Genomic DNA, 20,822 nt, shown 5'->3' with positions numbered 1-20,822 from the left:
GGCAGAAGGTTTGCCACGTGATGTTGATGTAGACAACACAAGCTCACAGAGTGTGGCCAGATCTGAGGAAATAATCAGAGCAAAAACAGATGATGCAATACAGTCAGTTGTAATTTCTGCAGAGGACATAACTAAGGACAAAGAAGGAATTGAAGTCATAGACGTTTTAGAGACTAAAGATAAACTACAAACAAACTCTGAACCAAAGCGAAAAAAGATGGGCTCGACTCGAAAATCTCACCTCAACAAAAAGGAACAAGTCGAAGAAGAAAATGCAGACCTCAATGCAACCATCTTAGTAAAGCCAACAACTGATGAGATAGACAGCACTCCGACTGTAAGTGAAAATGATGCTCAACCTTTATACCATGATATCATTGTAAATCAAGGGGAAGCCACCATTGTTACACATGTTAAAGATCAGCATCAAAGTGAAGAAAGCACAGAAAGACAAGAGGCATCACAGGAAGATAAAGAAAAGATTTTGCAAACAGAGGCTGAATTGGTTGAGGACATAGATAAAGGGGCAATGGCACAAACTCTTCTACCAATTGCTGGGGAAGCAATCCAACCACCAAGTCCAGGCAAAAGAAGAAAAATGGGCTCCACTCGCAAAAATGTATCATCCAATAGAGAAAATCCACAAGACGAGACTTTCACACCTGTAAATTTAGAAAGTGAAGTAGTTGCAAGTGTCTCTAATGATGATAATGACAGTAAAGGACAAAGTGGCTTACTCGTTTACTCTGCTGCTGTACATCAGCCGCCACCAGATGAGGAAACCCCTCTTAGCCAACAAGCCAGTCTGGAGAAGTTGAGATCAGAGTCTAAAGTAACAGAGATGTCTTCCCAACACGAAGCAATGGCTGAAGATGCAGCTGTAGCAAGGAGAAGAAAAATGGGGTCACATAGAAAGCCCCACTCAGACCAAAGCGTCATACAAAGGAGAGTACCAGACAGTGAAGAGAGCCTGCTTCATCCATTGGGAGAGCACAGAGCAGAGGCACCAAAACTGATCCAAGTATCTGAGGTAAGATTTTATTTATTTCATATCATCATAATGAAATTTGAATTTGTTGCTGACTTGCAGCATTTGTTCTTTTTACTAGTATTTACTGTGCACTGTTGTCACATTAGCCTGTGTTTTTTGGCATGAAACCACTTTGTTTCAAGAACATGTGGCATAACGCACAAAGAGGAAGATGTGGTTGTACTGGAAATTGACTTGCAAACCTTTCATTGTTATTGTAAAACATAGTACAAGTCTAAGTAGCTCTTATGTTCAGATATTTGTTTGTCTTGACAGGTTAATGCAGGTGACAAAGATTTATCCAGTGCCACTGCTTTCAATGATGCATTGGATTCTAGGCCTTTGTGGTGAGTCTTAGAAGTAGTGGACACAACATATCTCACTTACTTAAAAGCAAAAGGATCAGGTTCAAATATTAAGGTGAAATGGGAGGAAGAAATTATTGGAGCCGTTAACTGGAATCCACAATGCTAATTGGAACAGTGCTCCATGTAGATGGTAGCCTTAACAAAACTGCCTGTGCCAAAGAAACGATTCACAAAAATACAATAAAAAATATGTTTCCTTGTTTTGGGGGGGAAAAGTATTTGGCCAAAATCCAATAGAATGTCTATGTGAAACTGACCAAATACTTTTTTTCCCCACTGTATATGTCAACATGAAGCTTTTGTCTCTTACATATCGAGGTTTTGTAAACTAGGAGTATTGTTATTTTAAAATACTAGGATAGGTTAGGTCTTTGTTGTCATTGCAAAATGAATCACAACAAAATTCATTTTGAACACACTCCCTTGCATAACAGCATGAAAAACATAAAACACACTGTAAATTGTGTCTGATAAAACGATTCCAAGAAGTGCAAGAACTTAAATGCTACTCAAGTAAGTGAGCAAATGTATCTGAATACCACCCACTTCTGCTTTTAAGTTGTTTGCAGTGTGTTGCTTATTTGAAATAACCCTTGTTGGTGACACTTTATTTTACACTACCCAATACATTGTGCTTTTTCGTACAATGTAATGTGCTCTGTAAAGTAACAAGACATAAGACCCTAATCGTGAGCCCTAACCCTAAGGGTCTTAAGTCTTATGACATTTTTGGAGGTACATTACGTACCTATCTAATACACATGTTTCCATTGTGTATGTACTACATAGGTACAAGTTTTTACAGATTGTTACAAAGCAGATTACATTCAACTAAAGTTGTAGGTACAATGTATCAAGGAAGTGTATAATAAAGTGTAACCACATAGTTCCATATTTGTCTAAAATAGAACAAAGTTGATTCATAATCATTTTGTTTATCTACAGAACAAAACAAATGAAACTTAATATTTCATTCAACTTTGCCCTTTCAAATACCTCCTAAACATGACAGCATCTAGTAAATATTGTACCTCGCTTACTTTGTTTTCTTTTACTACAGTGAAAAAATATCACAACAGCCATCAAAACCAAATATGCGCCGAGTCCAAGAGAGTAATATCAGGATTTCTGGAGGTAAACAAAGCCTAAATATTTTCCTACATTCTGAATATGTTGTGTACATGTTTGATAATAATTATGATTTTTGTAAATTTTAAGTTATTCTACATCAGAGTAGCTGCAGTAATGCAATGTGTATTCACTTAATTATTTAACGGCCAATTGAAACAGGATGACTTCAGTACACAATAAAACACACAATAAAACACAAAATAATGCATCTTTCTTCAGGTTTGGATCGCAGTGTTTGCAGGTATGAGGTGGTCATGATTGGAGACAGCAGTGTGGGCAAGACCTCCTTTATACAGAGGGCTCAAAGTGGGAGATTTTCCCCCGATGTTCCGGCGTCGATTGGTAAGACTTTGAAAAAGTATAAATGTTATATATAAATGACATTAACAATAGGTTTACTTGTGTAATAATCTCTACTTATGTAAATTGATTCATTTTTATTACAGGCATGGATTCATACAAGTGGACTATGCCTGTGAATGGAAAAAATATTGTGCTACATTTATGGGATACAGCTGGTCAGGAGCGGTATGTATTTATGTGTCATTTAGAAAACATATAGTTTAGCACTTTTATACATAAATACAGTATGCAGTCCCGATAAAACGTTTAAGACCAGTTGAAAAATGACAACAAACAAAAAAAAAATCACATTTTGCCTGGTTGGATCTTCACAAGGTTCCAAGTAGATCTTCAATCTGCAACAAGAAGAAATGGGCATAAAGCTTTTATTGAAAACAACAATTAAACTGAAATAGTCTGTTTTGCAGCTGATCAAAAGTTTTGGACCACATGCCTTTAAAAGCTCAAATCTGTGCAAAGATGTGCAGTCAGTGTCATTTTCTGTCAGGTATTCACACTGTCATGCCGTCCTGATGCAAAGGCAAAAAAACGTTCTGGTTTGAACGTGGTTAGGTTGTTAAGCTGCAAAAACAGGGCCTCTCACCGCGTGCCATTGCTGCTGAGGTGCGACAGTAAGTCGGTAATTTTGAATTTCCTAAAAGATCGGAAAAGAGGTTTATGGAACAAAAACGTCAAGTTTAAGACCCAAAAAAATGTCACCAGCACTGAGCCAGAGGCTCCGATTGGCTGTTAGTGAAGACACTGGATGATCCTCGACCCAAATGAAGGCCGTTACTGGAGCCGACTGCAGCTCAATAACCATCAGAGGCAACTGCGTCTGAAGGGCTTCAAAAACAAAACATGTCTTCAAAGGCCTAGCTTGGACTTTGTTACAGAGCACCAAACATGAGACAATGAAAGGTGGAAGAAAATTACAGATTACAGTGCATTCGGAAAGTATTCACACCCCTACACTTTTGCCACATTTTGTTATGTTACAGCTTATTCCAAATTCTCATCAATCGAAACACAATACCCCATAATGACACAGTGAAAAAAGTTTTTAAGAATGTTTTGCAAATTAATTTCAAATAAACTGCAGCACCTGTCCGTCTGTAAGGTCCTCCCATTTCCTCAGAATAACTGGAGTTCTGTAGAGACCATCGGGTTCCTGGTCACCTCCCTGACAAAGGCCCTTCTCCCCGACGGCTCCGTTTGTACGGGCCTAGCTCTAGGAAGAGTCCTGGAGGTTCTGAACGTCTTCCATTTATGAATAATAGATGTCATGTGCTCTTCGGGACCTTCAATGCTGAAACAGTTTTTCTGTACATTCCCCAGATCTGTGCCTCGATACAATCCTGTCTGAGTCTACAGACAGTTCCTTTGACTGGCCCTGATGGTTTCTGAGATGTTTTCTTTGCGCCACAGGGACAGGGTGCTATAATGATCTGGCGCTTTTTCCTTCAGTAGAACAGTGAAGCTTCAGGCGGTGCAAGCCGTCAAATGGCCGCTGCCTCTGCAGATGTTACAGAGAGCATCCCTCATGACTGTGGCCCTCGTCTGTGTGGGAACCACTGGTTTTTGGGCTCCTTCATTTGGGTCGAGGATCGTCCAGTGTCTTGACGAACAGCCCAATCAGACCCTCCAGCTCAGAGCTGGTGACATTTTTTTGAGTTTTCCACTTCACTTTTTTGTTCCATAACCCGCAGTTTAACAACCCAACCATGCTCAAAACCAGAAAGTTTTTTTTTTTTGCCTTTGCATCAGGACCGCATGACGGTGTGAATACCTGAAAATGACACTGAATCCACATTTTTGCACAGATTTGGCCTTGTGGTCCTAAGCTTTTGATCAGCTGCAAAAAAGCTTTATTCAATATTTTTTTTGTCTCACTCCTATTTCTTCTTGTTGCATACTGAAATTCAACTTGGAACCTTGTGAAGATCCAACCAGGCAAAATGTGAATTTTGACAATTTTTCCCCTGGTCTTAAACGTTTGATCGGGACTGTATTTGTCCCCTGTATGAAATGTTTGTTGAGACAAAAAGGCACATAAGGCGAAGTATCATAAAAGCTACATATTGCCATTTTGGTGTTTTGAGTCACAAAACATGGCCCACATTTGGAGCCAAAACAGGAGTAATTTGTTGTTGGTGAGGACAGTTTGTCCTTGTTTTGAGGCGGAGTTGTTCCCTGTTCGCTGAATCAAAGGCACAGCCGGCTGTCTCGGCAGGTCTGCAGAAAGGATTCATACTTATGATCTGCGCAATTGTGTCTGTAGGAGTTTGCGGAACATTTTGATATGAGTCAGCACAAGCAGCAACTCCCTGAATGTGAGGTAGACTGTGTGCTCTTTCAGAAACGATTGAGCCAAGTTGAAACCTGTTGGGGAACTGGTTTGGCATATTGTTGTAATGTTTTTATGAATGCTGGTTGTCAGTTTAGTACTGATATTTACAGTATGGGTGTTCTTTTTGCACAAGGTCCAAGCCCATTTTATATTTGTTTGAACTAAAAGCAATACAGTATCTAAAGGTCAATGGTGTTAACACAATGCTTACTGATCAAAAAATGACTTGACGAGCTCTTGCTTACAAATGTAGAGCATTGTAGTAATTTTCATATGGCGTCCACAGATTTCGCAGCATGACAAAGCAGATATTCCACCGAGCCCAGGCTTTTCTGTTGATGTATGACGTCACCTGTGCTCAAACTTTCACTGCAGTGAGCTACTGGGCAAACTGTGTAAAGGTATTGTGCATAAAACACCTCCAAGAGCTAATTTGACTAACTCTTGTACTGTTATACTAATTTTACCCTCTGTTTTGCAGGAGGGAGCTGCAGAAAATGCAGTTGTTTTACTTCTGGGGAATAAGAGCGACCGTATGGAAAGAAAAGTGAGCAGAGAAGATGGAGAAATTCTTGCAGAGGTAATATGCTTCAAATCAGTGACCTCAGTAAAAAAAAAAAAAATGCAAACACTAGCTTCACTGTAACTGTTTTTTTAAGTTTATATGGACATGCTACTGAACGTCAACTAATGGAGTCCTGCACTCGCACAAATTAGGACTTCATTTGATAATTGCCTCAAGAACCAAAACAAAACATGTAAATACTGTGAATAGATTGATGCCACAATTGCTATCAGTAAAGTTTTTTTTTATTTATTTAAACATGATCTCATATTAAGGGACACAGATAACATTAATGAAATATTTAAAAATCGAATATACCCTACCTTTAGATATAACACTATTTTAAAGTATTTGTATATCAAATTAGAAATGCATATAAGCATTCTTCCATATCTGCAGGAGAACAGCTTTGCCTTTATGGAGTGCAGTGCTGCGACAGGTCAAAATGTCACAGAAGCTTTGGAAACAGTTGCCAGGTAACACTTGACACATATGTCCATATTTATTTACACACCATATATATTTTAATCGATGGAGTTTTGTTACTTGTGTGTCTTGTCAGGCTGCTGAGTCAAAGAGCTGACAAAAGTGAGGAACCCCTGCTGTTGCGTAGACCTGAACCAAAAAACAAGTTGGGATGTTGCTGAATGTTTTAAGACACATAGATTGTAAATCTAATCTTATGACTACATTTTGTTTTTGATGCAAAGGGGGAAAATGTAACTTACTTTAACCTTTTAATTTTGAGTTTTTAGGGATACATTTTATTGTATATGATTTTAACTTTAAATTGAATGTATATTAGCAGAACACAATTTTAAAATGTAAGGGAGGAAATCATTTCTACTTTTGCACAGAAAACACCACTTTTATAATCTTTCTTGAAATATCTGGGAAGTCTGCCAGTATACTGCTTTATGTTTTAAGTGTTTTAGTATAAAAGGGATTTAGTACCGATTGTGATGAGAAAACACAGAATTTCACATAAACTTCTGTATAATCCACATTTATGTCGCAAGTTAACAAAAACAATTCTTTGGCTTAATTAATCATAACAAGTAAAACTACAAGCCATCAATGTTAGTTTGTGTCTGACAACGGCAGTCTCATTCTTGTCACTTGACCATTATACAAATAGAGTCTGTGGAATGGCAGGCATGTCAACATCATGCCAATGCAGAATCCTTATAAAACACCAATACAAGCAAAGGTCAGTTAAATAAATATCCAGATGTTCACACTGTATTACATATGTTCATCCAAAAACATTCTTCTGAAAAGGTTTTAAAAAGTAAGCCCATAAGATCCACAATTTATGGATTTAATTGTAGTATTATTGGATCGGACTATGATCAAAAATGGGTAGGTGGCTAGACCGTTGTAGGGGTGATCGGTGTATTTTAAATACGCACAGAGTAACGGTTGTTTACCCAATGTCTGTACTCCTGTTCTGATTGTGTTATATTAATAAAATACATATTTGCACGTCTAATTAACAGCATCTCTTCTATTCGCTTTATTTTGGCTGGTAGTAATGTCCCCTTCTTTCCCGTGCAGCTCTGGGTCTTTAAGTTCTCTGGTACCCCTTCTTTTCTTATTGACGTGGTATTGCTGGACAGCATTCATAACCTCTGCAGAAGTCCACTGGTTCCGTGTCAAAGCCTGGTGCACAGTGAACCAGCCATCTCTGGTCCTGCGAACACCTTTACAAACCGCTGTGCTGCGCAGCTCCAATCCAATCTCATGCACAACTTTACGAAGATACTTTTGTGTTTCATTTAGACACTGGATCTCTGCCGTGGACATAAATAAATTAGATTAGTTTACATTACACAGATGTTTGATAACAAAGAGCTTTCTAAATGTTTTTTGATCAATAAAGAAAGCCACGCAAGACAGACCAGTCGTGGCCGGTGTCCTTTTATATAGGGCAGTTTGTTGGGACCTGACTGATAAGAACAGAAAAGGGCCAAGCTGGTGGGAAAAGGTCATTCTTTGATTGGGTGGGCCCTGGACTCGCTGTTTGTTGTGGTGGAGGGGTGCGTCAAGAGTCAGACTGGATGCCATTATGAACAACATCTCCCATTTGCACCACAGTGCAGTGGCAGGTGGCTCATCTCACTCCACAATTATAGTACATTATAACTGCCTCACACACCCGTTATATTTATCATATCATCTTATCATCTGTCAATTTAAATTAGTCAGCACTAGAGGCCCATAATAAGAGACAGGAATGCAACTTTTAGTGGTGACTTACCCAAAGTAAAATTAGGAGGCTCAAATCGAATGCAGCGCAGGCCTAATAGAATAGGCACAGACTTCTCCTCTGGTCCCAATCGACCTTGAACTGCCATTTCATAGGCCTCTTGTGAGCGCATATCCACTCTTGAATACCTTTAACGACACATTTTTATAAAAGCTAATACAATGCTTGGAGTGGTTATGATATAGTCATTACAAAACCATTTTCCATACATAAACAGCGCCTTTTGATTGGCTCCCTGCAGAATTGCCATGACCCTTTCAAGTTTATCCCGTGTGATGTGTTCTGAAAGTACAATGAGAGCCAAAGAATTATCTTTGAGATAATAATAAAATTAATCATGTAAGGGAAAAAAACAAACCATAAGTGGATCTTTCTACAATTCGGCCTTGGTTTGAAAAGTCAGCTGTCGCAACTCCAAACTCTCCTTCGACTGTGTAATCCTGAACGGGGAAATGCCATCATGACACAATGTTCACAGTATATTCTGACATAGAAAGAACTTTCTTCACCCTTGTAACACGAGTGTTATGGAGATCATTTAGGACTTTGTTTGCATTTCCAACACCAAGAACTGTTGGGGACACAAAAAAAAAGGACAAATTATTGTTAAATGCTGTAGACTAATACTTTGTGGATTCATCGGGTCATACCTAACACGCCAGAAGAAAAAGTGTCCAGCCGATGGCCCACTCCAACTTGAATTTGCTGAAATTCAGGTCCTGTAACTACAACATAAAAGACATTAAAACGCAGTTAAGTCAAATTTCGTGCAATAATTAAAATCCCCTAACCAGACTGTAGATGCAAATTTCCTGGCCATAACTGGTAACCACTGAAGTAGTGGCAGATAAGTAGTAAAATACCTAGTGCGTGCTTCTCAAACTGTGGTTGGCTGTGTGCTTACTTGAGAGACAATTTGATTTATTCTTTGGTTATCTTAAGTTATGATCTGAATCAGCCCTAGCATAGATCCCACTCGGGCAAAGCTTTTCTTCGATGGTGTGAGAAGTTTGAGAGCCACTGACCAAGAGGGTGTTCTGACAGGACAGGCACACTGGCAGCAGACAGGGTGAGCGCCTTGGGAGCATCACTGGCCTCTGTACTGCTCTGGGATAACATAAAGCGGACCTCCCTCGCAACAGGACGGGGCACAGTGTCGTTCAAACCTACAACAAGACACAAAGGTATAAGCAAATGAAACGAGAAATACAACAAAGGAAGACAAGTTGTGCTGACCTTTGAGAAGATTGGTTTCCACAGTGTCCCGAACAAGCTTCCAGTGAACACCAGGGGGTTTGTACACACAGAACAAGCCCTCTAACTTCCGAAATAGCCGGATAGCTGCAGTTGCCATTGTCGCCTTGCTATTTATCAAACAAATAAAGCATAATGTGACCTACACACAGACGGTAGCCTACATCAGTAACATCAATGCTGCGTGTTCTCGGACGCATGCGCATTTGACTGTGTTGTTTCTCTTGGCTGCCGCGAGTGTCTGCATCGCCCTCTACTGGACTGGCTCTGGTTCATCAATAAACTGATCAAGTGCAAATGTATCTGCGTATACATTTGCTTATTATCGTGTGTAATCACTAAATCGCTTCGTCAGGGGCAAGACTTCATATCATATGTAATTGAACGTATCTAAAGGTTGAGGATTTACGCTTTCGCCAATGGGACTACCCACCCACCGTAGAAGAAGAAGAGTAATGTTTCGGAAGTAGCAGCACCGTCTTTTTCACAGGTCAACTTGGTGACCGCGTAAGATGAATTTAGGTGAGATTGCATTGAATTTAAACTGTGTCAAAGTAGAAAAGGAGACGCGAGAAATCCAGTCGTCTTATAGATTGTCGCTGTGTAAAAATGCTACTTGATGTAGAGAGGCTGATTGCTCTGTCTGAGTCAATGTTGCAGCAGCTGTTTAATTGATGAACTCGGTAAACACATATTTATGGTTGGTAGCGGTTTATGGTGCAGATTGGCAGCCTGTGGCTTCAAAAGAGCCCAAAATAAATGAATACCCTGTTTACACACCTATATGTAGGTTAATAATAATAATAATAATAATAATAATAATAATAATAATAATAATAATAATAATAATACTAATACTAATACTAATAATGCTGCATTTTTTTCCCCTGGACACTCAAAGACGCTTTACATTGCATTGTTCATTCACACCATACTTGGTGTTGGTAAGCTCTATTGCAGCCACAGCTGCCCTTAAGGACTGTATATGTGTAAATCCATATATTTTATTTCATTACTATATGTAATGTTCATGGGATGCAGTGTCATGAGTTTTGTCTGTGTCTGCTTACTCTACAGGTGTGATGCGTGCTCCTCCTTTAAGATGGGTGTTGTGGGATGTCAAAGACACTCTCCTAAAGGTGCGCTTGTCCGTGGGAGATCAGTACTGTCGAGAGGCTGAGCAAGTGGGCCTCAGTCTCAACCCTGTGAAGGTCAACTCTGCTTTCCGTCAGGTGTATAAAAGTTACTCAAATAGATATCCAAACTATGGCATCGCTCAAGGTCTGAATGGACACATGTGGTGGACAGCTGTGGTGAGAGACACTTTTGATCTATGCGGAGTTCAAGATACAGCTCTTCTCCAGACAGTATCCCACAATCTTTATCACAATTTCTGCAATGCAGAGAACTGGGAGGTACGTACAGAAGCTTCAGGAAGTATTTAATTATTATTGTTATTATCATTATTTTGATAATTATTATGACGCGGAAAATGCTCAAATTGTTATTATTGATTTTGTAATTTTCATACATTTTTATTCTTCCCTCAGTCATAGAGGATTAGGGACTGAAAGTATCGGAAACAGGTTTGGACAACAACAAAAAATCAGTTTTTATGCTGTTGGTCCAGGGACAGCATTACAGGAAGTGATTAGTTCAGCTCCAATAAATTATTTTTTTTCCTGAATTTTTCCTTATTTTTTGGCCTTATTATTTTCCTCAGTTTTGCCAATCTTTTATTACTAATTCTTTCCATATTTTCTCCCCATTTTTACTCAATTTTCCTCCCATTTTGTCCCAGAATTTTTGCCCCATTTCCCGCAATTTTTCCCAAAATGCTCACACATTTCCTGAGATGAACCTGATATTGTAAATTATATATTTTAATATATATATTATAAAAACATGATTGTTTTCTTTTCTGGTTCTAGATGACAAATATTTTGGTATCGGTAATGAGAAAAGTATTGCTCACGTATCGTAAACAAAGTATCATTAAATTAACGGCATTGATAAAAATGTTATGGTACCTAGCCCTAGAGGATTCCCCTGTATCTGTCTCATGGGCTGAACATACTTTACCATAACTAAACCTTTACTGAATGTTCAGTCGCTACAATATCAGGTACTTTAATGATTCTTGGTTTACTATACTATACGTCTAGAACCATAAAACAGAACAATGACGTTAATTTATTGCATAAACGACTATTTCTATTAAATTTGTATTATTTATTTGAGCTGAAACAATCAAGTAACTTCCTTTAATGCTGTCCCTGGACCCAGCAGGCATCAAAACCTGTTCTAAAAAAGATATATGTTTTTCAGTACCTGCTTTCGATACTTTTCTTTTTTCGTTTAATGATGCCCAGCCCAACTGACAGAACTGTAGGGTGTAAGATGCTGGCATAGTGTACAAATGTTAAATTTGGGATATTTTTTCTGTTGTAGGTGTTTGATGATTCGAAAACGGTTCTGGAGGTGTGTGCATCTCTCGGGCTGAAGCTTGGTGTGGTATCAAATTTTGACAAGCGCCTGGAAACCATTTTGAAGTCATGTGATCTGTTATCACACTTCAGTTTTTTGATCACCTCAGAGGACGCAAGTGTAGCCAAGCCCAGTCCCCGCATCTTTGAGCAGGCTCTGCAGAAGTGTGGCGCGTCTGCTGCAGAAATAGCTCATGTCGGGGACCATTATGTCAAAGACTACCTTGCATCTCGTTCTGTTGGCATTCACGGATTTCTTTTGGACAGAGACAACAAATATGAGCAGTCTGACGTTGTTCCGAAAGAGCACCGTCTTAGTTCTTTAGAAGAGCTGCCGTTACGACTTCAGCAGCATCTAAACAGAGGATGAACGAGTCGGTTTCAAGATGTTCCCGGGGGACATTTGTTTCTATATTGCCAACTGAAAAGCATGAAAAGTTCTTGAGTTTGACCGTTAAATTGACTGATGTTGAGTTGTTTTGACGGCTTTAGACTTATTTAATGCTTCAATTGTTAATAATCTGAGGAAAAGTATTTCACTTTATATATAACATTTGAACTGCAATGTGATTTAAGGATTTGAAAAATTATCTTTACTGGGTCACAGCTCGTCATCTTTGGGTGATGGTGGGTACAGACACCACTCGAGTTGAGAACCACCGATCTAGAGGAAACAGACCATACTGAGGGCATCCAAACCTTTTCACTGAGGGATCAGATTTACTAATATAAGAAGCAAAGGGTCAGAGACAAAGTGACATGTTTCAGCTCATTATAAGGAAGTCAGTAAATTAAGACCCAAACTCTGCTGGAGTCCTGAGGCCTCTTGGGGGCATTTGAAATAAACATTTTATTTGAATACTTGAAGATGACAGATGTAATTTTCATGTTATGTAACAACAGTTTTAATAAAACATCACATTTATAAACACTTCGATGCTTAAAACCTAAGACTTGAATTGTATGTAATTGAACATATCACCCACTTATTTAAATTATTGAATACAAATCATAAAGGACAAAATAAAAGAGTGTTTAAAGTAATCTGGTCTTTTTCCTAGGATTAGGCTGGACATAGTCCAGAGCAAGTTTAAAGTGGTTTGATTGTTTAGCACTGAACATAGGGCACCGTCGCTTAACCTTAATACCTGCCTAAAGACAGCTTTAAACCATCTGGACCAAAGCAGATCACAGTAACACCACTCGCAGGCCACAGGCGAAGCCAATCAAAGCATCTATTTTAATTATGAACCCATAAATGTTTGCACATCTTCAAGAATCTACATAAACATGTATGAAATGAGTTGCTGTTTATAAACCAGTTTTGTTGGGGCTTCATATGTTTATTATTTGTCTAAGGCTTATGTGTATCTGCAGGGCAACATCCACAAGAGCCGCTTAAATCAAAGCTGGTTTAGAAGCTCTGCCAGACGGCTCTAAAGGACTGTGCAGAAATCCAATTGCAGACATAATGGGATTGTGAATCAAAATGCAGCTCCTAATGTGAAGAGTGAAAGGACTAGATCTACGTCAACTCTATGAAATAATGACAAACAGCGGATGCAGCTCACATGAGTGGGATGAACCGATACTACATTCAAGCTCAAAAAGGAGGCAAAACACTGAGATCCAGTAGAAAGAAAGAAATATTTCCTGCAGCCATAAAAGCACTCTGGAGAGGCACTCTTTGTTATAATATGCCAAAGGATTCGAAGTTTGTTTCAATGTGCGTGCCTCCAAGTTGAAATATTCAACAGAAGACAGAAATAGAGGAGAAAGGATTGAAAAAAAAAAGTGAAAATCATGGACCAGTGAGCTTCAGCTGTGAGAGATGATGGACCAAATAAGAACTACATATTAAAAGTATGAGCTACACAGAAATGCAGTTGCATATTTAATTCAACATTGAAAACAAATGTGAATAATAGAGACTTTAGATGAGACAAAATAAATTGGTTAGTAAAATGTGAATTAAAAAAAGCCACATTGTCTTCATCACAATTAAAGTCATGTAAACAAAGAAAATATGGGCACATAAATGCCCCACATTTGAACAAAAAGTTTAACCGGTCAGTTTTTTTTGTATTCCTATTTAGCAATGCATTTAATGTTGTTTAATAGATAACTTGATAAAAGTAGGCAATGCTTCAGAATAGTAGAATCATTTTAGAAATAAAATATATAAAATACAAGTGCAGATATGCTTAGGATGTGCTTCCCCGTGTGCGCCCTTCAGTGCAGTTAAAAACAGTGATAATGGGCACCTCTGGCGATGCACTGACAAAAGTAAAAGTGAATAATTAAACAGTGCAGTCTTTAAACCAAGACAATTGTACAATAACATCATCACAATGTGAGTGTAGATATAGCATGACATGAAGCATATTCAAGTATAGCTCAGGAATAAAAAAAAATAAACTGACCAAGTACATTTCATCTATAGTAACAAAACAACTGTCAACTTTTCAAATCAAACAATGTGTTTTTGCAGTCTTAGGAGTCTTTGTTTATCCAGGATATTTTATACAAAATGATGTCCGGTATTCAATTCCTAATTTTGAACAGTGACGTGAGTTGCATAAAATCCAACAATAAATGGCTTGAAAACTAGCAGTGTCCCTTCACCTTATATATAAAATTATTCTGTGCTCAAGCATGTGGTCTAAAAAAAATATCTACATTAGGAATTGGAAGCTTTTGGTTCAAGACCATAAAACCTGGTTGTCCTTTTACCTGAAGAAAACTCCACATTCATCATCCTCAAAGACGCTTAATCAGCTCTGTATGAGATGATGGTGACATTGAGTCTGAAGCAACGATGACCAAACTGAGCCTCTCCGTATTATGGGCAGCACTGGTCTGGAACTCACAGCTGCAGGTTGGATTTCCACAGAGGTGTAGAAATGCAAAAACTAGTCAGTGGTAATCCGAGATTAAGCAGGGTCCAACTTGAGATGTTGGTTAGTAGCATTTCCTATTCAGAGATTGCCAATACTACTTGAAGGCTTGAAGTTTTGTGAGTCCAAAGCACAATGAAAGTCCAACAGAAGTTGCAGTCATCACAAGACCAACCACAGGGTCTTTACTACGTCTCCTCAAACCACTGGAACCAATACACAGTATAGTAGTTAGATCAACAGAACCATCTCGTTATTTAACAAAATCTGAAATATATATATACTGTAGTTTCCTGAGGCTCAGTAGTGTGTTATCTGAATTCTCAAAGATAGCCGACTGCCTGCTTTAATTTAGTGTAAAAAAGCTTTGCTCATGTCTGCACTGCATTAACTTCTGAGCTCATTTTCTGTATTTGTGATGCACTATATTTAGATAAAGTCTGTATAAGTAAACTCAAATGTATGAAAGCGCAAGTACATTAAAATAATGATTACAGCTATAAAATCATACCACTCTCTGATGGCCAGTAGGACGCTCCACTGTTCTTCTCTGAGGCATTGCGATGTGCATATCTCCTGCGGCACAGCCGTCTCCACCAACAGCTAAACAAAGAACAACTTAACTAAACACTTCTCCGCGAGGGCTAAAGATATTCAAGTCCTTTTACTTACTGTAGAAGTGTAACCACCACCGCTATGAGGATGCAACTGATGACGCAAAACACTAGCACTGTGGCAAAAGTGTTTTGACTGTGATTGGTGGCTACTACTGCCAACAGGTCGGCATGCTCACACCGTATACCAACAAAACCTTGATGACACCTGCAATGCAAAGTACAGAATATTTTAATATACAATTCTTAATGACAGATATTGTATTGCAATATATATTTATTCAAGAAAAAACAGGTTGTTCATGATCACATTTAAAGCTGCTTCAAGCAGATTTTCCTTAAATCGGCTGATGGAACCTCCCTCTAAATTAGTGTTTTTGTCAAAGGACATTGAAATGACTCATTTCAACATGGAATATCACATTTCATAAAAAGTAGTGGCTCAAGTGGAAGAGCGTTTGTCCATGGTGATTTGATCCCCGTGTATACGGTTTGTTATTGTACCCATGTCTGTGCACACTAGTGTATCAATATGAGTGTGCGTCAGTAAGTGGTTCCTTGATGGAGAAGAACTTTGAGTGCCTACTGAGTGAAAAAGCACTATAGATTGAGACCATTTACACCCTGAAGCAAGATATTGTTTGTAAAAATAATAATAATAATAATAAAAATAATAGGCAGGTCCTTACACACACGCAGGCGTCTCCTCCAGAATGAGAAATCGACATATCCCGTGAAAACAGAAGTGACGATGAGAGTCTGGACAGTCATCAAAGTGAGAGCGAACAGCAGCAGCCACAAACTCTGGGCACAAGAGGACATGCTTCAATGTTTCGCTGGACCGTGATCTACTGCAACAGCTTTTTTTCCATCATATAAATAAATACAATCCACAGGACATTTTAATGTCATGTAATAGTGTAAACATTTCCTATTTGTCTAAATACAGTATGACAAGGCATTGTATCTAACTAACTTAAAACATACATTTTGGTAAATAAGAGCTGTACAAATTATAAAACTAATAATAGCCTAAGCATGAAGAGCTCAAATGACATTTGCTAAATCCTAAAGCTGACACCCACGCCATGGAGCACCACCCTCGTCACAGCCTTTTGTTACCTTTCTTATGAAAGAGGGGACGTATCTGAAAAACCACCTCTAGTACCATTTTGAAGTTTATTTCATCAGTTCAAAAAATACCACAAATATTCTTCAAGGAGCCACATTTTTAAAGAAACATGGTTCAATATTTTTTATATAGAATCTCAGTTTTCACCAGTGCGGACATGGTTGATTAAATTAACATTGTCAGACAGGGACGTTACAGTCACACACATTCCAAACTTAGTTGCTCTAAACAGTGCTACGTGTTCTCCATCTTGGCTGATGTCAGAGGAGTATTTAAGGAGATAGCGTTCTTGTCACACACCATTCCAACGGGAAATGTGCTTTTGGACGGCAGCCTACATGCATTGTCTTCTCCTTTCAGACTTTCTGAAAGCTCTCTCTTGTCCTGGGGCATCTACGTACTAACCAAGCCATCTCTTTTTACCATGTAATTTATCAAAAGTAACATTAAAAAACAAGTATATATTTTAATTGCCTTTAAGTCGGCACTTTGGTGAAGATAATTTCTACCTAAAAAGTATAAAATGAATCTGTATTTATGAAAAGTAAGGATTACCACAACACGGCACACATTGGCATCTGCTGATAGGGGTAATGCTCAGTTGGGAAGGTTTAGAGTAGAAATCTTCTCCAAAACCTGACCATTGTGAAAGTGGATTATGCAAAGCAACACAAATACTTACTTTTAATTGGAGAGATGCCCGGTTTGCTAGTTGCAATAGTTGTTGTTTGGGTGGTAGGGCTTCCTGTTGATGAGCTATTTGTTGAAAAATATGGTAAAGCTGTGGAGTTGCTTTCAAAGGAGACGTTGGCACCACTCAGCGTAGAATTTTTCTGCTCTGATCCAAATGTAAAGAGGGAGCCTGTGAGAAGAATCACAATGAAGTGTTAATATAGGTCTACTCTTGACCTAGAATAACAACAATAGCTTGTAGCAATCCAAAGAGAACTGCAAACTCACCATTGAGTAGGAAAGATATACTAAATGTACCTATAGAAATATAAAAAAGGGGGACATTATTGCATTGTGGTTTTATGGGACAAAGAGCGGTGTCCAGTAACCTACAGTTGGATCCTGAGGGGTATCCCAGCATTCACAGCTCTAAACTACAGAGTATCAAGCTTTCAATGTTATGTTCCATTCATTGAGAGAGCTTACCTAACATTACTCAAAGGGACAGGGATGGCTAAAGGAATGAGATACTAGTCCTATAAATAAATACAGTGGCTTTCAAGAAACAAACAATATTTAGCTCAGGCTACATTAAGAAATGTAAAATAAATGTAGATGTAAACAATACGGAGAACACAGGGAAATACTTAAAATCTTTAAGCAAAAAGCAGGGAAAGCAAGGACAACCTGGACAAGCCATCATTATTTTGCATAGAGGTTGTAAACAAGTTAAAGCATGAGCAATGTAATCATTATGATGCCTTTTGGCCAATTTCAATACCACAAAACCTTTGTTTTTCTTTATAAACACAGCAACAATAAAATGAAATGGAAAGAAAAGGAATGGCAGTTAAAAACAACAACACCAAATCTTTAAGAAAATAAGAGTTTAGTCACATATGTGTTCTTACCACTTATTAGTAATATAGTGTCCCAAAGCATCTTTGCCATCATCATGATGAGGTCTGCACCCACACCGCGAATCTTCAGTCATGCGCAACCGTGTCTTTGGTGACCACATTAGTCATTAGAGACACAGGGAGCTCGAGTGGGATCGAAAGTGGGAAAATACATTAAATCCAGTGATCAAACACAAACGGATGAAATATCGGCCCCAAAACTCTAGCTACTTTTTGTCTTCACCACAAGAACGATGTTTACAAACGGGTCGGTAATTGAGCCAAATGCACAGCAGTCCCGGGGGTTTGCCTTGACTGGCGTTCAATTGAGGAAACCCGTGTAATCCTGTCAGAGGCTGGCCAATTACAGACGGGGAGGGGAGGAGGGTGTATCTACTCATTATGAGCCCTGTTACGGCACGAGCGCAGGAGGTAGAAAAGGGATCTCTGCGTGGAAATGTAACTTTAGCTGTACGCAAGCTTTACGCATCAGCGCGCAAATCGAAAAGTAATCGTTTAAAAGTCACTAGGCTACTACAGTTGGACTTGGGTTTCCTTAAAGTCCAAATGAGGACAGTTCTAAGCACAGGTTTTCTGTACACATGCCTCGAATTCAGTCACTGAGCTTTCTCCTGGAGACTTGCCCTATAGCACTAACTGAGACAGTATCTCTTTCTGTTCATTTCATAGCTGTTTTCAGGTATGGGACATGGCAAGCCTAAGTGTGGGACTCATTCTGCTTTCTGATTGGATTATCCTCTTGAAAACCAAAACAAATAATGTAAACACACATTTTACCAACATATAAAAGGCACCTGCTCAGTAATTTATCATCACTGTGGGTCTACCAAGTTAATAAAACCAGACCTTTTCTTTGAACTTATAAATAAGAATTGGAATCGGAATTATTTCAAACGAGAAATGTCGGCCATCTGAAAACTATAGTCATGCATATGCACTTAGTACTCACTGAGATGTTATGAAGACCAGGATGCTTCAACAAGAGGAATAGGACGTCTGAAGCCCATGTCCAGGATCCGTGTGTGTGCGGCGGCTCTTGATGCACTGACTCCAGCCTCAGTCCTCTCCTTGTCCCCCACACTTTTGAATGGCCTTTTCCTGACAATCCTCTCCAGACTGCGCTCATCCCTGTGGCTTGTGCACCTTTTTGAGCTTTGAATGAGCTTTGATACCGCACTTTGAGAACCTCCAACTTCCTTTACTATTGCCTTTTGAGGCTTTCCCTCCTTATGGGTGTCAATGATGGTTTTCAGCACAACTGTCAGGTCAGCAGTCTTACCCCTGATGGTGAATTCTACTGAACCACTGAGAGACCATTTTAAGTCTCAGGGACCCATAGCAGGTGTTTTGGATGGATTAACTGATGAAAAGGTGATATTTTGAGCCGACAATACATCAGTGTTAATTTTGACAACATATTTTAATTTAGTTTTAGTCTTAGTCTTTTGACGAAAATGTAAATCGATTTTAGTCTAGTTTTAGTTAAAAAAAATATCTTAAATTTTAGTCTAGTTTTAGTCGACTAAAATTGCAAGTAAATTTAGGGTTAGTCTACTAGTCTTGCATTGATAATATTCATTATAATCATATTTAATCTTGGTCCTCTGCTTCATGGAGCTGCTCCACATGATCAAAGCTCAGAGCTGAAATCGACGAAATTAACACTGCAATACACAATATTCTAATGTTTGTTTGTTTTTTACAAGTTGTAAGCCACAATCATCAGACAAAGTGAGATATGTCAAGCCTTTATTTGTTATCATTTTGATCATTATGGCTCACAGCTTGTAAAATCCCCAAATAAAACATCTCAGAAACATCTCAGGATGAGCGCAGTCTGGGGAGGATTGTCAGGAAAAGGCCATTCAAAAGTGTGGGGGACAAGGAGAGGACTGAGGCTGGAGTCAGTGCATCAAGAGCCACACAGACGGATCCTGGACATGGGCTTCAAATGTCATATTCCTCTGATTGAAGCCTCCTGGTCTTCATAACACCTCAGCAGTGCCACAGGCTGATGGCATCCATGCCACACTGCACTACGGCATAATTCAAGTAAAAGGGGCCCAAACCAAGTACTAAGTACATATGCATGATTATAGTTCAGAGGGTTGACATTTCTCGTTTTTTTTGTTATTAATTTTATGTGATATTCTAATCTTCTGATATTTTGAAGTTGTTTTTTTACAAGCTGTAAGCCACAATCATCAAAATTAAAACAAAGGCTTGATATATGTCACTTTGCATGTCATGAGTCTACATCATATGGGCCTATTAGTTTCACATTTTAAGTTGAATTACAGAAATAGATGAACCTTTCACGATATTCGATACAAATTTTCCGAGTTTCACCTGTATGTCTGTCCAAATTTGGCAAATATTATTTTGCTGCATTATGTAGGCCTATGTAATATAAAAGGGCACAATAGCCATAAATCAGTTTCTTGGTCCTTTATTAAACACTCAAACTAGTTTTGGCATATGCATATTACAAAAAAGAAACACAGGAATGGGGCCTCGGTGGTTTGCAACTAGCGCCATCTGCTGGACAGATGAATTTTAGGTAAGGATCATACTCTGATATTTATGTCATATCACATCATTTGATGTTGCGCTCAGTACTTGAAATACGTGATACACGTCGCCTCGCATTTCCTGATCAAATAATGCGGCAAACTTCAACAGCTCGTAATGAACTTGTTTTTAATGTAATAATAACAGTGACGTCAGTGCCCTCTGCGGTCACCGATTAGACCGGTCATGTATTGACCAGTCTGGAAACAATACATCCATGG

General features: G+C 38.7%; 4 protein-coding genes across 4 annotated transcripts; 2 read left to right on the top strand and 2 right to left on the bottom strand.

The window, feature by feature from the left end:
- Nucleotides 1-529: 529 nt before the first annotated feature.
- rab44 (RAB44, member RAS oncogene family) lies at nt 530-6,569 on the top strand (the record flags this gene model as incomplete). Its single annotated transcript, XM_079578211.1, has 9 exons — nt 530-1,030; nt 1,307-1,377; nt 2,459-2,532; nt 2,749-2,871; nt 2,976-3,057; nt 5,508-5,622; nt 5,703-5,801; nt 6,186-6,262; nt 6,349-6,569. The coding sequence occupies 9 exons, from the start codon at nt 530-532 to the stop codon at nt 6,431-6,433; spliced, it is 1,227 nt and encodes a 408-aa protein (XP_079434337.1). The 3' UTR covers nt 6,434-6,569.
- Nucleotides 6,570-6,792: 223 nt separating this feature from the next.
- Nucleotides 6,793-9,523, bottom strand: trub2 (TruB pseudouridine (psi) synthase family member 2). The gene is made up of 8 exons (XM_079578215.1): nt 9,292-9,523; nt 9,081-9,221; nt 8,706-8,780; nt 8,565-8,626; nt 8,414-8,495; nt 8,265-8,337; nt 8,047-8,183; nt 6,793-7,579 (listed from the first exon to the last, which is right to left on the bottom strand). Exons 1-8 carry the CDS (start codon nt 9,407-9,409, stop codon nt 7,275-7,277), a joined length of 993 nt encoding a protein of 330 aa, XP_079434341.1. The 5' UTR covers nt 9,410-9,523; the 3' UTR covers nt 6,793-7,274.
- Nucleotides 9,524-9,591: 68 nt separating this feature from the next.
- Nucleotides 9,592-12,380, top strand: hdhd3 (haloacid dehalogenase-like hydrolase domain containing 3). Its single transcript, XM_079578222.1, has 3 exons — nt 9,592-9,831; nt 10,387-10,724; nt 11,761-12,380. Exons 1-3 carry the CDS (start codon nt 9,822-9,824, stop codon nt 12,163-12,165), a joined length of 753 nt encoding a protein of 250 aa, XP_079434348.1. The 5' UTR covers nt 9,592-9,821; the 3' UTR covers nt 12,166-12,380.
- Nucleotides 12,381-14,467: 2,087 nt separating this feature from the next.
- On the bottom strand, nt 14,468-18,308 carry tgfa (transforming growth factor, alpha). Its single transcript, XM_079578223.1, has 6 exons — nt 18,022-18,308; nt 17,121-17,300; nt 15,996-16,110; nt 15,365-15,514; nt 15,204-15,295; nt 14,468-14,898 (listed from the first exon to the last, which is right to left on the bottom strand). Exons 1-6 carry the CDS (start codon nt 18,065-18,067, stop codon nt 14,891-14,893), a joined length of 591 nt encoding a protein of 196 aa, XP_079434349.1. The 5' UTR covers nt 18,068-18,308; the 3' UTR covers nt 14,468-14,890.
- Nucleotides 18,309-20,822: the final 2,514 nt, after the last annotated feature.

Source organism: Gobius niger (assembly GCF_951799975.1).
Source record: "Gobius niger genome assembly, chromosome: 20".
Lineage (NCBI taxonomy): Eukaryota > Metazoa > Chordata > Actinopteri > Gobiiformes > Gobiidae > Gobius > Gobius niger.
This window is presented reverse-complemented; position numbering and strand designations above follow the sequence as displayed.

Coding starts and splice junctions, on each gene's coding strand:
- hdhd3 (XM_079578222.1), top strand. Junction 10,725..11,760: donor GCAATGCAGAGAACTGGGAG/GTACGTACAGAA, acceptor TTTCTGTTGTAG/GTGTTTGATGATTCGAAAAC.
- trub2 (XM_079578215.1), bottom strand. CDS start 9,409: ATGGCAACTGCAGCTATCCGGCTATTTCGGAAGTTAGAGGGCTTGTTC. Junction 8,627..8,705: donor TTTTTCTTCTGGCGTGTTAG/GTATGACCCGAT, acceptor TGTCCCCAACAG/TTCTTGGTGTTGGAAATGCA. Junction 8,338..8,413: donor TGTAGAAAGATCCACTTATG/GTTTGTTTTTTT, acceptor TTGTACTTTCAG/AACACATCACACGGGATAAA.
- tgfa (XM_079578223.1), bottom strand. CDS start 18,067: ATGATGATGGCAAAGATGCTTTGGGACACTATATTACTAATAAGTG. Junction 17,301..18,021: donor CACTATATTACTAATAAGTG/GTAAGAACACAT, acceptor TTCTTCTCACAG/GCTCCCTCTTTACATTTGGA. Junction 15,515..15,995: donor GAGGAGACGCCTGCGTGTGT/GTAAGGACCTGC, acceptor TTTGCATTGCAG/GTGTCATCAAGGTTTTGTTG.